This window comes from Prionailurus bengalensis, chromosome C1 (genome assembly GCF_016509475.1).
Source record: "Prionailurus bengalensis isolate Pbe53 chromosome C1, Fcat_Pben_1.1_paternal_pri, whole genome shotgun sequence".
Lineage (NCBI taxonomy): Eukaryota > Metazoa > Chordata > Mammalia > Carnivora > Felidae > Prionailurus > Prionailurus bengalensis.
Window position 1 is genome coordinate 3,837,321 of NC_057345.1, and position 20,185 is coordinate 3,857,505.

General features: G+C 53.8%; 2 protein-coding genes across 8 annotated transcripts in view; one reads left to right on the forward strand and one right to left on the reverse strand.

Moving 5' to 3' along the window:
• Positions 1–14,755, reverse strand: part of NPHP4 (nephrocystin 4) — a 111,719-nt gene extending 96,964 nt beyond the window's left edge. For 3 of the 4 annotated variants that reach the window (XM_043573635.1, XM_043573633.1, XM_043573634.1), the window contains exons 1-3: positions 14,516–14,719; positions 13,603–13,670; positions 7,391–7,563 (exon numbers count right to left, since the gene is read on the reverse strand). In XM_043573635.1, the coding sequence (XP_043429570.1) occupies positions 7,391–7,525 (135 nt within the window). In that variant the 5' untranslated portion in view covers positions 7,526–7,563; positions 13,603–13,670; positions 14,516–14,719. Of the gene's footprint in view, positions 1–7,390; positions 7,564–13,602; positions 13,671–14,515 lie in introns of all 4 variants that reach the window. The other variant, XM_043573632.1, reaches the window with a different exon arrangement.
• Positions 14,756–14,930: 175 nt separating this feature from the next.
• Positions 14,931–20,185, forward strand: part of KCNAB2 (potassium voltage-gated channel subfamily A regulatory beta subunit 2) — an 86,717-nt gene continuing 81,462 nt past the window's right edge. For 3 of the 4 annotated variants that reach the window (XM_043573641.1, XM_043573645.1, XM_043573644.1), the window contains exon 1: positions 14,952–15,068. The gene's annotated coding sequence lies outside the window, so the exon portion shown is untranslated. Of the gene's footprint in view, positions 15,069–20,185 lie in introns of all 4 variants that reach the window. The other variant, XM_043573646.1, reaches the window with a different exon arrangement.

The window sequence follows — 20,185 nt, forward strand, 5'->3', positions numbered from 1 at the left end:
CCCTCTCTCTCTGCCCCTCCCCCACTCATGCTCTGTCTCTCAATAATAAATAAATGTTAAAAAAAAATTTTTTTTTAACATTTATTTATTTTTGAGACAGAGAGAGACAGAGCATGAACGGGGGAGGGGCAGAGAGAGGGAGACACAGAATCTGAAACAGGCTCCAGGCTCTGAGCTGTCAGCACAGAGCCCGACGCGGGGCTCGCGGGGCTCAAACTCACGGACCGTGAGATCATGACCTGAGCTGAAGTCAGCCGATTAACCAACTGAGCCACCCAGGTGCCCCCCAAATTTTTTTTTTTAAATAATGATATACCACCTCTAACCTCTCAGGTTAGCAACAATCAAAAACTTTGACAACTTCTGCCACAGGATGGGGAAAATAGGTATTCTTGTACAATTTTCATGGGCATATAAAATGTTACCGTCTCCATGGAGGGCATCTGGCAATACTGAAAATCTGATCAGATGCACCCTTTGCTCTAGCAACTCAGCTAGAATTTGTCCTCTGGCTACCCTTAGACAAACCCATAAAAATATGTGTATAAGAATATTCCCTGAGGCGCCTGGAGGGCTCAGTCAGTTAAGCATCGACTTCAGCTCAGGTCGTGAACTTGCGGTTCATGGGTTCGAGACCCGTGTAGGGCTCTGTGCAGACAGCTGGGAGCCTGGAGCCTGCTTCGGATTCTGTGTCTCCCTCTCTCTCTGCCCCTCCCCTGCTCAAGCTCTCTATCTCTCTCTCTCAAAAATAAACAAACATTTAATAATAAATAAATAAATAAATAAATAAATAAATAAATAAATAAATAAAATAAAATAAAATAAAATAAAATAAAATAAAATAAAACAAGGTCCCCCTGTGTAACTGCAGCAACCGTGAGAGAAGAGGGAGGGGCCGGATGTGTCATTTAACTCAGTGGGGGTCCTCACAATGTACAGTGTATCAAACCCCCCACTGGGCACCTTAAATAGCTCACAATTATTTTGTCAATTTCATCTCCCTCCAGCCAGCAACCAGGAGCTCAGCGAGGATGGGCTGGATGCGGATGTGAGGGACAGAACCACAGAACAGGTTAAGGATGGGGTGGCCAGCTGCCTCACGGCGCCCAGGCTTCTCCTGGGTCTAGCGCTCGTGAGTCCCACGTCCCTAGTCCCTAGTCCCTAGCAAAGGATGATGGCAGTGTTTTCTGTCCCTGGAAGCTGGGAGCCAGGAAGCACGAAGACAGCAAACAGGTAGGGAGGAGGCAGCCAAGCCTGGTTTCAATCACGGAGTTGTGGGGACCTCCCCACTCCCCAGGCCTCCACACACCTCTCTCAGCATGGCCCCTGTCTCTCTAGCCACATCCCCTTCCCTCCTCCTATTCCCCCCAGCTACCTCTTCTCAGGAACCTCATTCCCGTGCCTTCCCTGACCTCCACCATCTAGACCCCTGCCGGTCCTCTGACCTTGCTTTCCCTTTCCCCGGGGTTCATCCAGTTCTCTGCTGCCCCCAACCAAGCGTGAGCTCTGGGAGGATAAGGGCCCAGAGTATCCTCCCGGATACTCTTCCCTGCCCCATCCTTAGGGCCTAGAACGAGACCTTGCCCCATACTCAGTGCACTTGTCCCCAGGGGCCTGATCCTAAGCTTCCCCTCACTGCTGATGCTGCCCAGGGTGCCACCAGCAGCCTCTTAACCCTCCTTCTCTTCCCCATTCGTCTCCTCCCCTTCCCTCCTCCTCTCGCTCCTCCCCCCACCCCCTCCCTCCTCCTCCTTTCCCCTCCTCCCTCCTCCCCTATTCCCTGTTCTCCCTCCTCCCTGCCACTCCTCCCCCTCCCCTCCTGCCCCTTCCCCTCCTCCTCCCTCCCCCTCCCTCTTCCCAATCCTTCCCCCTCCTCTTCTTCCTCCCCATCTTCCTCCCCCCTCCCCTTTCTCTCCCCCCCTCCTCCTCTCTCTCCCTCCTCTTCCTCCCGTTCTCAGAGATGTAAGCACCAGCCACAACCTGCTAATTCCCAAACCTTCCCTGCTGACCTAGCCCTCTTCCCAGAACCCAGACCCTAACCACCCTTCCACCTCTATGTGACTCCGTACCCATTTCTAATCAGGTAGGTTTCTAAACAGTCTCTGCTGGTGTGTGAAGACAGAATGTGGGATGGTCATCTGTGTCCCCCACGCAGCTGCAAATATACAATGGTGCCCAAGAAACATCAAACTGAATTGGAATAGCCAAAGCAAAAAAGAACAATCAACGTTCATGGTAAAGTTAAACTCAATGGAAAAGGTAAGTGGGACAGCAAGAAAGACATACTAAAATTATTAAGAAAGTATCCTGAGTTCAAAAATACGTTAATATTTTTAGCCAACACCTTTCACAGGGAAGTTTGCTGTCATCTAAAGCTGTCAATTCCCAAAATAACTGAAATCGTATAAACTTTGTAAGACTATGCTTTTTACGTTTGTTTCCTACTTGGTCTTCTTTTATTTATTTATTTATTTTTTTTATGTTTAAGGAGGCTTCACGTCCAGCATAGAGCCCAACACAGGGCTTGAACTCACAGCCCTAAGATCGAGACCTGAGCTGAGATCAAGTTGGATGCTTAGCCACCCAGGCACCCCAGTCTTCTTTCAAGTGCTGTCTTTTCACTGATTTCTTGTATGTACAGCCGACCCTTGAACAACACAGATTTGAACCGTACAGGTCCACCTACACGTGCTTTTGTTTTATAAACACATTATAGGACTGTAGATATGTTTTCTCTTCCTTGTAATTTTCTTAATAGCATTTTCTCTCCACTAGCTGACTTTATTGTAAGAACACAGTACATAACACATATAGCATACAAAATACGTATTAATCAACTGTTTACATTATTGGGAAGGCTTCTGGTCAACAGCAGGCTATTAGTAATTAGGTTTTGGAGGAGTCAAAAGTTATATGCAGATTTTTGATTTTGAGGGGGTCAGCACCCCAACCCGCATACTGTTCAAGAGTCAACTGTAAAAGCTGTAAAACGTTCGGTTCCTGTGTTAAACCCCATCTGATTGTAAGGGACTAACTAGATCCTATGTCCCAATATTTTAAGGTTTTTTGTGTTAATATTCATGAGGGACGTTAGCCTGTACTTGTGATATCCTCGCCTGATTTAGTTATCAGTTATGGGGGCTCAAAAAAAAAAAAAAACCAACACTGGAAAGCATCCTCTCTTCTCTTTTCTGATAGAGTTTGTTCTAGAATTCATATTATTGCTTCTTTTAATATTTTATAAAATCCAACAGTGAAGTCATTTAAGTCTGGAGTTTTCTTTGGAGGAAGATGTTTGCTTATGAATTGTTTCTTTAATGAATATAGGACTATTTAGATTTTCTATTTCCTCAGGGCACCTGGGTGGCTCAGTAAGTTGAGTGTCCAACTTCAGCTCAGGTCATGATCTCACAGTTCGTGGGTTTGAACCCCATGTCAGGCTCTGTGCTGACAGCTCAGAGCCTCAAGCCTGCTTCAGATTCTGTGTCTCCCTCATTCTCTCTGCCCCTCCCTCGCTCATACTCTGTCTCTGTCTCAAAAATAATTTTTTTTTAATAGATCTTCTATTTCCTCTAGTGTCACTTTTGGTAAATTGTGCTTTTCAAGAAATTTCTCCATCTCAACTAAGTTATCAAATTTCTTGGCACACAAGTTATTCATAGTATCTCTTGATTATCTTTTTTAATTTTTTAACATTTATTCATTTTTTTGAGAGACAGAGACAGAGTGAGCCGGGGAAGGGCAGAGAGAGGGAAACACAGAATCCGAAGCAGGCTCCAGACTCTGACCTGTCAGCACAGAGCCCAATGCAGGGCTCCAACTCACGAATGTGAAATCATGACCTGAGCCGAAGTCGAAAGCTTAACCGGCTGAGCCACCCAGGTGCCTCTCCCTTGACTATCATTTTAACGTAAGATATACTGTAAGATATACTGTAATACTCCCTTCCTTCCTAATATTGGTAATCTGTGTTTTCTCTCTCTTTGCTCATGACCAGTCTTATAGGAGTTTGCCAATTTTATTAAGCTTTTCAAAGAACCAACTTCTAACTTTGCTGATTGTCTCTACTATTTGCCTTTTTAATTTATTGATTTCTGCTAAGTAAGCAGAAATCTACCATTTCCTTCTTCTATTTTCTTCGGGTTTAACTTCTTATGTAGATTCTGATGGAGGAAAGAGATCATTGATTTCATACCTTTCTTCTCCTCTAACATAGTCATATAAAGCTATAAATTTCCTTCAAAGGACTCAAATAGTTGCACCTCATAAATTTTGGTATGTTCTTCCATTCCTCACTTCAAAATATTTTCTAATTTCCCCATGATTTCTTCTTTGACTCATGGGTTAGTTGGTAGTGTGTTAACTTTCTGCTATTTGAGGATTTTCTAGATATCTCGTTGCTCATTTCTAATTTAATACCATACTAGTCAGTTGACGTATGTATACTCTATAAATTTCAATCATTTTAAACCCATGGAGACTTATTTTTATGTCCCAGCATATGGCCTATCTCAGTGAAGTTTCCACACTTGAGAAAAACGCATATTCTATTTGTTGGCTGTAGTGTTTTAGAGATAACAGACAGGTCTAGGTGGTTGGTGGTGTTTAGATCTTCCAAATCATTATGGGGCGTTTTTTGGTTTTTGGTTTGTTTTTGTTTTTTAAATTTTTTTATGTTTATTTATTTTTGAGACAGAGAGATAGAGTGCAAGCAGGGGAGGGGCAGAGACAGACAGGGAGACACAGAATCCGAAGCAGGCTCCAGGCTCCAAGCTGTCAGCACAGAGCCCGCCGCGGGGCTCGAACTCACAAATGGTGAGATCATGACCTGCGCTGAAGTCGGACGCTTAACGGACTGAGCCACCCACCGCCCCTGTTTTGGTTTTTGGTTTTTGGTTTATTTGCTCTATCAGTTAGTGAGAGAGGAGAGTTAAAAGTCTCCAGTGGTGACAGCGAATCTGAACAGCGCTCCCTTTAGTTCTACACGATTTTGCTTCACGTGTTTGGAAGCTGTGTTACCGGGTACCGTGCACAGAAGAGCTAGCACGGCTGGCCCAACTGTGTGCTCTGAAAGGTGGGTCCACGAGGCTGGCCCTTGGCTGGAGGCTGGGGGTTCCCGTCACTCTGCCGATCACTGCGTACTTTGCCTAAGCTGTACAAAGTGGTTTATGCTGAACACCTGCTTTCCTGCTGGGAGTCTGTGATCTGGGAACCCCCTAGGCAGAAGATGCCCACCTGACCAGTCCCCAAAACGTCCGGAGCCTCTAACAAGCTTCCTTGGCTGGGAACGTTTCACACGTGTTGTCATTACTGTTGTTGGAAGAACTGAATGCACCCTGTGGGGCTCCACTGGCAGAGCACCCCTGAAGCATGTGCCTGCCCCCACACTTCCCCCCACATGCCTCTCCCATGGCTGATCCTGCTCTGTATCCTCTGGCTGTAGTAAATCTTTCCTGGGAGACAGACCACGTGCCGAGACATGGGAGTCCTCCCAATGAATCACTGAACCTGAGGGTGGTCTTACAGGCCCCAAGAGAGGCACGTACACATACACATCTCACAGTTCATCAGTTCAAGCCCCGCATCTGGCCCTTTCTGACAGTGCAGAGCCTGCGTGGGAATCTCTCTCTCTTTCCCTCTCTCTCTCAAAATAGACGGAAGGAAGGAAGGAAGGAAGGAAGGAAGGAAGGAAGGAAGGAAGGAAGGCAGGCAGGCCCCTTTATCTCTGGTAATACTCCTCACCTTGAAATTGACTTTAGATTTCCTCCTGGGTTTACATGGCCTATCTTTCCTCCATCCTTTTACCGTCACACATACAGTTCACGTCTTTCTGTTTAAAGCACGCTTTTTTTATAAACAGCCTATAACTGGGTCTTAAACAATAACTTCTGACACGTGGCTCTGAATCCCAGGAATCCCACTTATAGGACTCATTGTACAGACACATGTGTACATGAAAAAAACCACGTAAATGAAGTTATTCATTGTAGCTGTATCTGTGACAGCAAACAACTGAAAAAAACTCTATGTGTTCATCAATAAGGGTCTGAATAAATAAACGCAGAATCATCCAAAGAAATACTATGTTGTCATAAGAGAGAATGGAATTCTTCACGTGATGACATGAACATCTGTAAGACCTTGCTAAGAATATTTTTAAAGCATAAAATACAAGTGTATTCATTTGTTGCATTTGCTTACAATTTCTGGAAAGCTATACCAAAAAACAGGTCGTGCCGGCTGTGTCCAGGGAGGGACACTGGGGCCTTAGGGACTCCGTGGAACGATACACTTTGCTGGCGTACCCTAGTGAATTCTGAACAACGGTAATCACCTTTTCCAAAATAAATACAAATAAACGAAATAAAATGGGACAATGAATAAAATCTCCTTCATAAAACTCCTAGGAGAGAGACAGTGCCGTCACTGACTCGTGCGCTCCTATGAGGCAGAGCCCCCTGGCTGTCTGCCCCGCCGGCCGCCTAGAGCCGGGCGTCCCTCACAACCGGCTCCGCTGGTCTCCGACCGCCTCCTCTTCTGACGGCCCCGGCTTCGGGACAAAGCAGGCCGGTACAGGAGAGTGCTGGGCGGTACAGCTGGGGGAACGGCAGCTACTGCGGGGCCAACGCGGAGGCCACACACAGCAGGCGCTGGACCAAAGGGCTTGGAGCCAGAGGGTGTGGGTGCCTTCGCGGCAGTGAGCTCTTACAGACCCAGCTCCCCAACGACTTGGACATGGAGCATCGCCCTACCAGCTCTAGGACCACCTGCAGAGGAGGACACGGCCTTGCCAGGCCAAACCCTACAAAAAGTCACATGCTCGCACTGGCAGGTCTGGATCCTTCCCACGCACCCCACTGGGCCTCACTAGAAGCCTCCAATCACGTGACTGTCCCGCGGGCAGCGCAGGAGCACCAGCTTCTCCCCAGGTTCCCTGCCCCGGAAGGACACGGACGCCTGCAGAGCCACGGAGCAAGGGCCCGAGTGTGCAGACGGCCGTGGTACGTCCAGGCACATGGCTTCTGCCAGGATGCCCGGAGCTCTGCCCCGGCAGCTCTAAGTGCCAGGCCGCAAGCAGGCGGTGTTGAATCGTGCACGAGCCCACCTCGTGCAAATATGCCGGCTCAAGGGACCCAAGAAAAATCAGATTACCGGGGTTTTAAAACTGCTCCGCTGTGGGCAGAAGAAACCTTCACCCGGTGTCAAAAGTGCTGACCGAGTCGCTGAATCAGGTATTCTCTTTGCTGATGGGCCACTTTGCCTCCAAACACTGCCAAAGCCCGAGGTAATGGGTACAGTGGTAAGACTCAGATAAATAAGTGAAAATCAATATCCTCTCAGCTGGAACAGTAACGACATGCAGTTGACAACAAATAGCAAATTTCTTTACCTGCTTAATTAGCGGCCCATCGAGCCACTTCAGGACGCACTGAAACGCAGTTGATTCCTTTATAGGCTGGCGTGCTCTCTGCGGGTGGGGAGGGACCAGCACATTTTGGTCAAAAATCCTGAGCCAGTCTTTCATTCTGCCAGTCCGAGGAGGACTCGGGCCTCTAGGATTACCTGCGTGATTTGTGTTCAAATAAATAAAGGAGTTTTAAGGGCCACGGTGCTCAGAGCAATTCTGAAAGTCTCCTACCTCCCACCACACCATCCCCAACACCCACCCTTCGCCACTCCTCCCTCCGAACCCCATGCTGCTTTCCCCAGGGTTGACGTGCCCCGTCTCGCTCCGGATAGCCTCTCCGTCCTGGCTGTCCTGACCCAACTACAGCATGACTAGGCTGGCCTCAGCCAGTGACCGGTATAGAGACAGGCACATGCAGGGCTGCTTTGTACAGTTGCGGAGGTTGAGCACTACACAAGAGTGCCAGGCCTTGGGGACTAGGGCCGTCTTGGAAGGGACTAGGAGGCATGACCCAGTCAGAGCCAATGAGATGCAAATTTCACAGCTTCTGCTGCTCCTATTGAGAGAAGGAAATACTCTTTTCTGCAGCCCTTAAAGCAGAGAGGTCATCAGTGTGAGTGTGAAGCTGTCAGGGGTCACCACGGGAGCAGCTTCCGTGAGACACACGTGGAAAAAGCAAGCAGAGCAAAAGGACCAGTGGGTCTAGGTGTCATGGTAAGAGACCCTAAAGCCACCCAGGACAGCTCAGCTACATGGGCAGTCCCTTGTTGCCAAAGCCGATTTGGGACAGGTTTTGAGTGCTAAGAGCTTCTTGGGGACCTGGCTCATCGAGGATGTCATCTGCCTTCCGGGCAGACAGGGATCTGAACCTTCTCTAGAACTGTCAACCTTGCAGCTGACACACAATCTTGGCTTTGATAAGAGGCTGAATCCTGTACACTCAAATGACAAGCAAGATAGGGCAGTGATCTGGTCTCCTAAGACAGCGGTTCTCTAAATGTGGTCCCCAGACGCTGCGGTTCCCCGGGGTTGTCAAGGGCTCCACAAGGTCAAAAATATTTCCACAATATTCAGATGTCATGGGCCTTTTTCTCTGTATGGACAATTTGTGTGGGCGAAGCTGCCGGGGCCTCAGGGCGCCCCAAGGCAACGGCACCAAACCCTTCAGGCCGCTGGGTGTTCTTCACCACTCACAGCAGAAGACACTGAAGCTTCACTTAAGAACGTCTTTGGTTGGGGGGCCTGGGGGACTCAGTCGGTTGAGCGGCCGGCCGACTTCGGCTCAGGTCATGATCTCGCAGTTTGCGAGTTTGAGTCCCACATAGGGCTCTGTGCTGACTGCTCGGAGCCTGGAGCCTGCTTCGGATTCTGTGTCTCCCTCTCTCTCTCTGCCCCTCCCTGCTCACGCTCTATCTCTCTCTGTCTCAGAAATAAAAATGTTAAAAAGATAAAAATTTTTTTAAATGTCTTTGGTAAAGCTGTGAAAACCACCACTTCTTGGCCCTTGAGTACACACATTTCTAATATTTTGTGATGATGTGGGAAATCCACAAAAAAGCCCTTCTGCTACAAAATGAAGGGTGATGGTCGGCTCGGGGTCAGCTGGGCATGATCTGTGCACTGTGCGGGGGACCAGCTGCTTCTGTCACTCAGCAGCACCGTTTTTACTAAAAGACCAGCTCAGAGACAAACCGTGCTCGTTTGAACTTGGGCACCTCGCAGACAGACAGACGTGAACAAAATGAGTCTGTCACTTCAAGGAAAACTTGTAAGAATTGAGCTTTCAGGCAAAAACCAGAATCGGGGAAATCGGTATCCTCCCCCGGGAACCTGACAGCTTCCAGCTCCTTGAAGGTTTTCCTGAGATGGATGGTGACGGTAAGGAAAGGGATCTTTTGAAATTGTAGGATTAAATCTGCGCTGTTTAGAAGAGGAGCCTACCTTAGAACCAGTATTCTCCTAGCTTGCAGGGCCCAACGATATAAAAGCCTGCATGTGTAAAAGACCCACCCAAAGTGCAGGACACATCAAAGGACTGTAGGTACCAGAGGATGACAAGTTCACTGGCAGAGTGTCAAACTCTACTTGGCAACAAACGTTCAAGAAACTACCGCTTTTTGGTGGAGCACCAGAGGAGAACATCCCTAATTTTTACCCAAACACTCCTCCCTTCTGAGTGAGGCCAAGTTTCTTTCAATGACTACGACCAAAACAACATAGCTCAACAGGTTCAAAACAGAAATCTGTATGAGACCCAGCTGCCTACTAAGCCAGACGTTAAAAAAAACTTACGAAAACGCAAAACCACCCCTCTTCCTGCTAATTTTTTTGTTCTGGGAAACAGTTGGCTTTCGTAAAAAAAAAAAAATACACTTCAGGCTAACACATAACAGGTCTATCGCTATCTTTAAATGAACAATAACACTGTTGACATTTCTGTTTTCATTCCTAACACAGTAAATCCTGGTAGATGTTAAGCTCCTTGGAGTCCTCAACGATTCTGTAAAGCATGAAGGGCTGTTCTAGCGGGACCCAAAGGACGAGGGCTTTTGTGCAGCGTGTGGGGAGCAGAGCCCACAGAGCACGGATGTGACTGGCCTGAGATGCTCCCCCACACCAGAGGGCCCGGGGAACAGAGTCCTGTCCCTCCACAGGAGTGCCCCCCACCCCGGGTCCCCCCCCCACCCCCCCCCCAGGCAGGCATCCACCCCAGCAACCAGATCTGGGCGGTTCCCGAGCGGGACAGCATGCATGCACTGGGGTCCTTGTCCTGCGTTACTTTGGTCTGCACGATACCCCGTTTTAAGGAATGACCCTCCCGACCCCGTGTGTGGGAAGGCCGCCCACGATTATGGGCAGAGCGCTCTAGTGGCGCGCTCACAGATGACATGTGACCCACGGTGTGCAAACCACCGTCTCCCCTGGGACTCCAGCCACGGTTCCCTCTGGAGAGGTTGTCTCTGCTCAGAAGACAGAAGCTGCCCAAGCCAGCCGGGAGCCCCAGGGGCCGCCTGCCGCTCCAGGGAGAGCCCGAGGTCAAGGCCAGCCCAGGGGAGACTGGCGGCGATGGGGGTGGGGAGGACCCAGACCTCCAGGTGGAGACAGGCTGACGGAAGGCAGCCCCACTCCCACCGGAGCCGAGTTGCCAGGAAAAGCCCTTGAAGGCTTTCTGTGCTAAACAATTGCCCCCAAAGCTGTCCCTGTCCTAATCCCCAGAACCTGAGAAATGTGTGACTTCACATGGCAAGAGGGACTTTGGGGGCATGATAAATTAAGCTAAGGACCTTCAGGTGAGGAAAGTGCCCTGGACTCCATAGGCGGGCCTGGTGGGGGACCCAGGAGGGTCAGAGGGAAGCTCAGGCGACCACAAAGCAAAACACATCCTCCCCCACACAGCCCTGCCCACACCTCGACTTCGGCCCAGTGAGACGGACCGTGGACTTCCGACCTCCAGAACTGAAAGAGAAGAACTCTGTGTCGTCCTGAGCCACCCAGCACGTGGTACCATTACAAAAGCCACAGGACACACAGGTGCACTTCCGAGCAGCGGAGGCCTGACACCCAGCAGGAGGGCCACCTGCCCAAGAGACCTTCTGGGAGGCTCCCAGGGCCAGCTGCTGGGCTTCCCACAGGCACGGCTGCCACCTGCCCTGTACTGGCCAGCCACCTGCACAAAGGGATCTATTTTCCCGTGTCCTTGGTACCTGGCTCATCATCAGAACTCAAAAAATTTTCATAAAATCTAATTGAAGTCTCAATAAAGTCAACTCCCATTTTTTTTTTTCTTAGGGAAAACGTCTTCCCGTGCACTTGTTATAAAACTGGGACATTGGGGCGCCTGGGTGGCTCAGTCGGTTAAGTGTCTGACTTCGGCTCAGGTCATGGTCTCACGATCCGTGAGTTCGAGCCCTGCGTTGGGCTCTGTGCTGACAGCTCAGAGCCTGGAGCCTGTTTCAGATTCTGTGTCTCCCTCTCTCTCTGACCCTCCCCCATTCATACTCTGTCTCTCTCTGTCTCAAAAATAATAAATAAACATTAAAAAAAACTTAAAAAAAAAAACGGGACATTAATTCATACCGAGCGAGCGCCGCGACAGCCTGAAGCTCGCCGTGTAGCGCCGTGTAGAGGCCATTCAGGCCTCTGAATGGGGCCTCTGCACACTGCCTGTAGGGTCTGCCCAGCTCTGGGGCCGTGCCCCCCTTGCAGGCCACTGAAGACCCTGCCCACTTGGCCCAGATTCCTGACAGGGCACCTCCTTCCCCTCCTGCCGGCGACCGCACTTGGCCGGCAGGTGCCGAGGAACACTCGCATTCTGGTCCACCTGGCAGGGAACGCACATCCACGGGAGTGCCCCCGGCACAGCAGGACCCACACCGGGCAGAAAGGCATCTGCTCTGAAGGGAACAGCCACCCAACCAAAACAGTGAGCTGGGCAGGTGGAGGTAGACAGTGACAGTCCGAGTGGGCGGTGGAGGGAGAGAGGACACCGGAGACACAGGCTCCTGGGGGTGGAGACCAGGCAGGCACAGAACTCTCCCCTTCCTCCCAACCCCCACAGAACAGCTGCCACCTGACCCTCCGCCACTCCACCACCCCTCTGCCTTTGCTACAGTCCCTCATAGATACCATGACCTCTCTGCTCCCCTCAACACACATACACAAGGCCCCTAGAAAACCCACACACATCCTTAGAAGTCAGATCCGATGCCACTTCCGCAGGGTGGGCACCCCCAGCCCCCTCCAGTGGCTCCCCCACAAGGGAGCCTGTCACAGAAGTCACCAGGCTCCCTGAGGCTCCCCATCTCTCTTGTCCTGCAAGACTGAGCTCAGTGAGGTCAGGGCTAGGTCCTCAGTGAAAATCTTTCCAATGATGAAGTATAATTAAATTGTGCCGTGCAGGAATCAAGGCGGCTACAGAGGAAAGACAGAAGGACCTCTGGGGTTGGAGGAAACAATAAAGAGAAAACATCGAGGGCTCCATGCTTCGAGCCTAGGGAAAGGGCTCTCTGGGGGAAAAACCATACGAGAAAACGCACCAGTTTTCACGAGTTCCCACAGTGAGCTGGGCCCTCTCAAGCCTTTCCACGTGTGTTATTCCAGCAACTGTGTAGATAAATATCACTGACGAGGACAGTGAGACTCAGGTTAAAGGGCCAGGCCAAAGTCACACAGCTGGTCGTATATGACCATTACAATCGAAGCCAATGAGACACCAGCTGAGGACCCAGGCTTACCCCCACTGCCCTCAGGCTTCAGGGAAGTCTCCTGCCCTCCCTGCATCTGTCTCCCACCTGTAAGATGAGAGGGCTGGGAGGTTTCCTAGAGGGCTCTGCTTCTGCTCACCTATTCCATTCCAGTGCATGCAATGGTGAAGACCCACCAAGTGCCCTGTTGTTAAGAATCTAAAAATCCGGGGCACCTGGGTGGCTCAGTCGAGCACCTGATTCTTGATTTCAGCTCAGGTCATGATCTCGCAGTTCGTGAGTTTGAACCCCATGTCCAGGCACTGACAGCATGGAGCCTGCTTGGGATTCTCTCTCTGCCCCTCCCCCACCCTGTCTCTGTGTCTCTCTGTCTCTGTCTCTCTCAAAAATAAACTTAAAAGGGGCGTCTGGGTGGCGCAGTCGGTTAAGCGTCCGACTTCAGCCAGGTCACGATCTCACGGTCCGTGAGTTCGAGCCCCGCGTCAGGCTCTGGGCTGATGGCTCAGAGCCTAGAGCCTGTTTCCGATTCTGTGTCTCCCTCTCTCTCTGCCCCTCCCTCGTTCATGCTCTGTCTCTCTCTGTCCCAAAAATAAATAAACGTTGAAAAAAAAAAATTTTTTTTTTAAAAATAAACTTAAAAAAAAAAGAATCTAAAAATCCAGTGGGAGCAAGAGTGAGCAGCACACAGAAGATGAGCCTAATCAAGTCTCTGTTTTTGTTGGGGAGAGGGGGGTGAGGGGACAGAAAGAAAAGGGGGCTTGGGTGCTGAACAGGGTAAGCTGGGACAGAGTTTCCCAATGGTTTACCAGAGAAAGACGGGCAGGAGCCACGAGGTGCTGTGCAGGCTGAGGGAAGCTTCTTTCCAAGAAGTGAACAAGATTTGGGGTGCCTGCGACCAAAAAGCTTTGGGAAGGTTTTCTGGGAGCAAGTGAGGTCTAGTAAGCGCTGCCTTGAATTTGCTCATTCAAGCAATCTTCTTTGCATACCTACCACGCGCCAGGGCCTGGAGACACCGCCCTGAAGGTAGCAGACCAGCTCCCTGCCCTCACGGGATGGATCTGGTGTGAAGCAGAAAGACAGGAGATAAGTTAGCACACAACGAAGGCAGGGTGTGATCTATGAAAATGACAGAGGTGGTGAGGGTGCAGCGAGCTGGGATGGAGACTGGGTTGGAAGTGGAGCCGGCTGTCCACAATCACAGGACACACGCAACACGGAGACCCAACCGCTCTGAGAATGCAGCGGTCTTCTACGGAGACAGGCGGTGGCGACATGTGCACAGGTGGGGCCTCTGACTCATTAGGAGCGCTTAGGAGAGCAAGCATGCGGGAGGGGCCCAGGTGGTCAGCTCTTAAGTCGGTCAGGAAGTCAGCGACACGGACAGCGGAAGGGAAGGCAGGACCAGCAGGGCAGACAGAACCTCCTGCAAGAGCCAGAGTCTCGCAATCTCCGCTGGGCGGCGGCTCTGGGATGCACCAGCAGGGGATGAGGGCCCGACCCGGGAACAAACACCCTGCAGGAGTCCCCCACTGCTGTCCGGCCGGGGAAGGGCAGCGGGACGCCGAGTGCAGTGGGCCTACGTTCATCAGGGTCTCAGCAAAGCCTAGGTCGTCCGTACCGCGCTCTCGTCTTAAGCCGAACGGCTGCTGACGGACGCCAGGGCCAAGGGCAGAGGGCGCGCAGGGTGAGCCCCAAGGAGCCCCACTGGAACCCCGGGCCGCACCAAGGGTCAAGACAGGGGACGGGATGCCACTGACGCGGGCTCCCTGTCCCCGCGGAGGGACGCACGGAGCACCCCTAGCCCCGGCCCCAGCCCGCTCCGCCGCCCGCAGCGCCCCGGGCCCCGTCCAACCTCCCCCGCGGCGCCAGCCAGCGTGGTTCCGCCCGCCGCGGACTGCGTTACCTAGGAGACGGGACCGCCGCCCGCCGCGGCCGTGCCGGGCGCGCCGAGGCCCAAGCTGTTGAGGAAGTGCCCCCACGACCGACCCAGAGCCCCGCCGGTGCCCTCGGGAGCCCGCCGGAGCCGCAGGCCTAGAGGAAAGAGAACCGGCAGAGGGTCGCCCAGTCCGCCACCACCGCGGGAGTAGCCTTGGCAGGCGGCGCGCCGCGCGCTCGCGCCCGGAGCCCGCCCCGCGTCAGCGTTGCTGGCAGGCCCGAGGGACCAATCAGAGCCCCAGTCCAGGAGCTCCGCTCCCGTAGCGCCAGCCAATCGGCGCAGCCGCGGGCCCGTCCTGATTTGCATGGCCGACGACCCCTTCAGCCAATTGGAATATGACTGACGTGAAGGCCAACCAATGAGAAGACAGTAGAGGCGTGGCCCAGGGCGTCCCACGAGGTGAGGATGCTGCAGGCGGAACCTGGCCGAGCGAGCGGGATTCGGGGGCGCTAAAGTCGCCGGGGCAGGGCGGGAAGGAAGATCCGGAGCGGGGCACAGGATTCGGAGCTGGAGCCCCCAGGTGAGTGCAGGGGGACCCCGGCGGGCCGCGCTGGCCACCGCCGTGCGCCGGGAGAGCAGCGGCGGGCACCCGCGAGGCCCGCGCTGATTCTCCATCTCCTCTTCCACAGCGCGTCCCCGCGCCCGCCTCCGTCCTCACCTCCTCTCCAGCCGGCTCACCTCCTTCTCCATCATCTCCCTTCCCCCATCCCGCCCGACCTTTCAGCTCCCATCCCCGACCCCTGCCCCAAACTTCATCCCTCCCCTCGTCCGGGTGCCCTCCTCCCCACCTCTGCCCCCTCCCCTTCCTGCAGCCTCGCCTCCCCCTGCCCCCAGCCTTCCTTCCCATCCCTTCCCGCGGCCTCTGCGCAGCCCCATCCGAGCGCGCCTGGCCACGGACCTCCCCATCTCTTCTCCTTATTGCTTCTGAAGGCTCATCCTGCCTCTCTCTCCCGATCCTTGTTCCCATCCTCCCATCCAGTCTGCTCCTAGCCCCTACATCTCTCTCGGTGGGCGCTCTCCCCCCACCTTGCAGGTCCCCAGGTCCTTGGCACTTCCTTCCTGCACCAGTTCCTCGGGCTACCTACACACCCAACCCCACCCCACCCCACCCCACTCCACCCCGTGCCTAAGCCCCTTCCCCATCTTCAGCTTCTCTTCTTTCCCTACCTCCCTACCTGCTGCTGCTCCCGCAGGATGCAGAGACCCAGAAGCTGCACCGTTTCGTGCTGCGGTAGCAGCAGCCAGAGTACCTGCCCACCTTGCCACCCTCCCACCCAGTCACACCCTGGCTCCGCTCCTCCTGGCGCTTATCCTGGGGGATCCCGTGGGGGGACTGCGCTTCACCTAGAGCATCCTGGGGGGCTCCAGGTGGGAAGCCCCTTAGCACCCTTTCCTGCCTTCCTCCCTGGCCACCATCTCCCTCCCCACCCCACCCCCACTTTCCTGTTCAGCCTCACTTTGTGATTCAGCATTTTCGGGGTTGGTAACTTTCTTTGCCTCCTGGCCTGACAGAACTCGACTGCAGGGCTAAAGGCTGGGGGTCTTGACCCTGCAGTTAGTTACAAGGGCCACCTTAGGAAAGAGACCCGAGCTGCCTGGTGGGGACATGGGTGGGGAGCAGGGGACCCGCCAGTGGGGGCTGCCTTCTCTCCCCTTCATTTGTCTGTCCTGTGTTGAACCGCATCCAAGGGGAGATGACATAAGTAATAGCTCTTGGGGAAATGGGCTATTAGCATTTATGGAAATTAATACATCCACATCCGAGGAGTGAGAACACCAAGTTCAGGCCACAGCTGTCCCAGGGTCTGTCGTTTCGGGGTTTCTTCTTTCTCTGCAACTTCTCCTCCCCCTCAAAAATGCCATCCCCCTTCCAGTGCCAAGAGCAAGCTCCCACTCTGCTAACACATTGCAGGGTTGGGGGACCTGCGTGTGGAGAGTCCCATCTGCCCTCCTGGTTGTTGCTTGGAAAAGCATCCACCTGCAGAGCCAGGCTTATGTGCAGTTCCTGGGCTTCTGCCCATGTGCTGTCTCAGTGAGGGGCCCAGAGGGCATTGGCTCCCCAGGTTGCATCCATGGGAACACTCCAGATCCACACCCAGCCTCAGTGGCAGTGATGGTGTTTGGGCTGCAGCTCGTTCCTGCCTGGAAAGCAACCCCGGGGGAGGCCTCCCGTATACAACTGAGGTTCAGCTGTTGTGTTTCTCTCTCCCCTGCCAGTTGCCAGACTCTGTAGACACTCCTCGGCAACCCCCCCCCCCAGGACTGAGCCAGGCCGTGGGGGATGGGAGGGGGGTTATGAAAAATGTGAAACCCAGGTCTTGTGCTCAAAACCCTTTGGGTCTGAATGTGGAGCCTGGTTGGGAAGAATTGGGCACAAAAGTGATTGCACACCACAGGTGTGGCGAAACGGGATACCACTTCCTGCCTTGCGAGGGTCCCAGCCGGCCGTGCGCTCTGGGAGCCTGAGGGATGAGTGAGCTCTGTGGACGGGGACAGCCTGAGAGGCTGGCTTTCTTTGCCAACGATCTCCAAATGATTCAGGAGGAAGTGAGTGGCACAAGTTTTGATTTGGCAGTTTCCGGTAGGGGCTCAGAGGCGGGGGGGGGGGGGGGGGTTGCTCCTCCAGACTTTCTGTTAGTTGGTGCTGGGTCCAAGGCAACCGGACACCTCAGAGTGGCGAAGGAAGGCCTCCTCTTTGTTGGAACGTGTGTCACGCGTTTCGTTTCCGGGGACTCCGGCTGAAAGCAGCACGTGTTTAGTCCTTGACGACATTCTCAGTGACCTTCATGTCACCAAAGGTCCCAGAGAAGAGTGATCTCCTGGAGTCCCTGAATAACAGGGCAGGGCAGTGGCAGCTGCAGGTGGCACTTGGGGAAGACCATCTCTGAAGGTGTGGGGGGCCAGAAACACCGAGCCTCCCTCCATCCCCTCTCCCAGCAGCCAGGGGGTCTCACCTCGTAGAAGCGAAAGGTCTTGGCCATCTTCCCCCCTGAGGGAGTCCACGGAAGCCCAGAGGCAGAGACTTCTCCAAGGTCACTGAGGGCAGGGGTGGATCCAGACCCTTCACACCCCACTAATGGAAGCCCAGGTCGTCTTCCGCTCTCCCAATCGGAAGAAGCCAGCACCCTGTGATGTGCCCAACCATTGGATTCAGCTGCCCTTTGGTTAGGCCACTCTGAGATGTTGCTGACATGTATAGAGGAAACCAGTGCCCTGGGGTGTGTCTGAGTCACTGGGGAGCTGTTGTGGGGGGCGGGGGAGAATGTAATCAACCACAGAGAATTCTAGTGATACCATCCTGCTTGGCCTGGCAGGTCCCCAGAGCCAGGGCGCCATGGTTCCAAAGAGGTCATCAAAGAGAAGGCAAGGGGCCAAGGCACCTGGCAAGATGAAAAGAGAGAAGAGTCTTAGGTCATCCTGGGCCTGCACTCTGGACCTTGCTCTGTGACAGATCTTTGTAAATCACCCTACAAGGTGGGCTGGTTAGCCAGGATGGGGAAACTGAGGCACAGAAGGGTGGAAAGACTGACCCAGCCTCCTAACTCCTAAGGAAACCTTGATTCTGTTCCTGCTGTGCCAAGACTCTGAGACAGGTACCACCCCTCCCCCTTCCCAGCAAGCTCCGGAAATGCCAGAAATCCCCGCCCCCCCCTGCCCCGAGCTCACACACACAGATGGGTCTCAGATCCACAGCAGGGTCAGGGTTCAATCCCAGCTCCCAAGGGACATGGAAACCCACCCTTTTCGCGAAGGGGAGCCTAACACACTCTGCCCTCCATTCACTCCAGGTCCTGCCTTTCTCTGGAGCACTCTGTGAACAGAGGTGGTCCTTGGCCAACCTCTCTTGGCTCAGCCACTTCAGGGGAGGAAGAGGGAACAGGGCCTCCCCAGGAGAGAGAGCACCCCTGGGACCAGATGGTGACCCACCTGGTCATACTGTCTCTGTGGGGTAGCTTGAGGCTTCCATTCAGCCTGCCCTTGGCAGGTAGGAGAGTCTCCCTGCCGGGTGGGCGTGAACAGCTGCCATGTCTTCTTACACTTTACCACTTCCTGTGGGGCTCAGCTGAGAGCTGGCCTTCCTCTCCCTGTATCCCCAGGATGAGCTCTGGGCCCAGTGCCCCCCAGCCATGAGGGTGCCCCACAGCCACACCCAGCTTTCTAACTCATAGCCCCACAGGATGTGGTCTCAGGAGGCTCTCCCTGCTCTGCCAGATCATCGCCACGTACTTAACCCTGGAGACCTTGGCATGCGTGTGGGCTTGCGTGTGTCCCTCGTAGCACAGCCAGTCCCCCAACACCTGTCTTGCCCACATCCCTGGCCCCTGCCTCCCTTGCTGTCCCCCTTGCAGCCAGCCTGCTTCTCTCTCACCCCAGCACACAGGCACCTGCAGAGTTGGCTCTCGATGTCGTGCGGGGTACAGATAAGATTGGGGCAAGAGAAGAAGCGGAAAGGGGGGACTATCTCCTCCAGCTTCGTACCCATGCTGCAGACTCAGTTTGGTCATTTTCTCCACGGAGATCTTGGGCCCTGGCTGCTGGGCAGTCATCTACCTGGAGGCTGAAAGCTAGGCAATGCCCTACTTCTCAGATCCCTGCCCCGAGTTCAAGACAGAGCAGCAAAGTGTTCGTCACTAGGCCAGTTTCCCCAGTAAATGAGCACATAAATACCGAGCCCATAAAGACCCCTAAATACCGGGTCTTGTCCACAGGGCCCTCGGTCACCAGTCTGGCCCGTGGACCCTGGTGGGAAGTTAGCTCCGCATCTCCCTCAGTCTCTGGCTCTCGCCTTCTCAGCCATCTGGCTTCACTCTCTTTCTGGATTGGCAAAACGAGACTATGTGAGTAAAAGCATAGGGACGATCCATGTCTCGTAGCAGGGTGTCCGGTCAATGTCGGCTACCCTGCCACCTTCCACTTCTAGTCATGGCCGGGGTCCAAATGATCGCCCTACCTGGAGCCCAGGGGGCTCCCTGGAAGGCTTGAGCAGTGACTCGGGTCCCCTTTTGAGTGACTTCACGATCCCCCCCAGGGCTGCTCAGAATGGGCCCAGCCGGCCACTTCCATGGGGAGGGGGTGCCGTCCCGTTGCCATTGCAGAGAAGAGCCTCTCTGTGAAGGGAGGGACGCACCTCGTCCTGTCCTCCCTTACCTCAGGCCTCCTGGAGGGCCAGGCCAGTCTGCCCGGCGCCTGTCTGCACACCCGCACACCCTTGCAGTGGGCGCTGGGGGGGCTGCTGAGCCGCTGTCTGAGCGTACCCACTCCCCGTCACCGCAGCATGTTTCCATGTTCCCTCGGCAGCTGGGGGATCCTTCGGAGCAAACTCCAGCCCTGATGCCCACAAGCTGTCAAATGCAGCCAAGGGCAGAAGGATCTAGAATTCTGCCTGCGAGCCATGCCTTCCTGAACGCTCTGTGGTGGCAGGGCCTCCCTGGGAACAGTGCCCTTCCCGCCCCTTCTAGATGGAAGAAAATCGGCTATACTAGAAGGCATGAGCAAGGAGATTCTGATTCTCCAGCTTCACTGGTAGCTGTGCACACAGTGTGACTGCAGAGCGGGGAAGCATGGGGCTCCGGGGGTCCCAGGGCTCCAGATGTGCCAAGGGCCATGGGCGCACACGCCAGAACCGCAGGGAGGGGC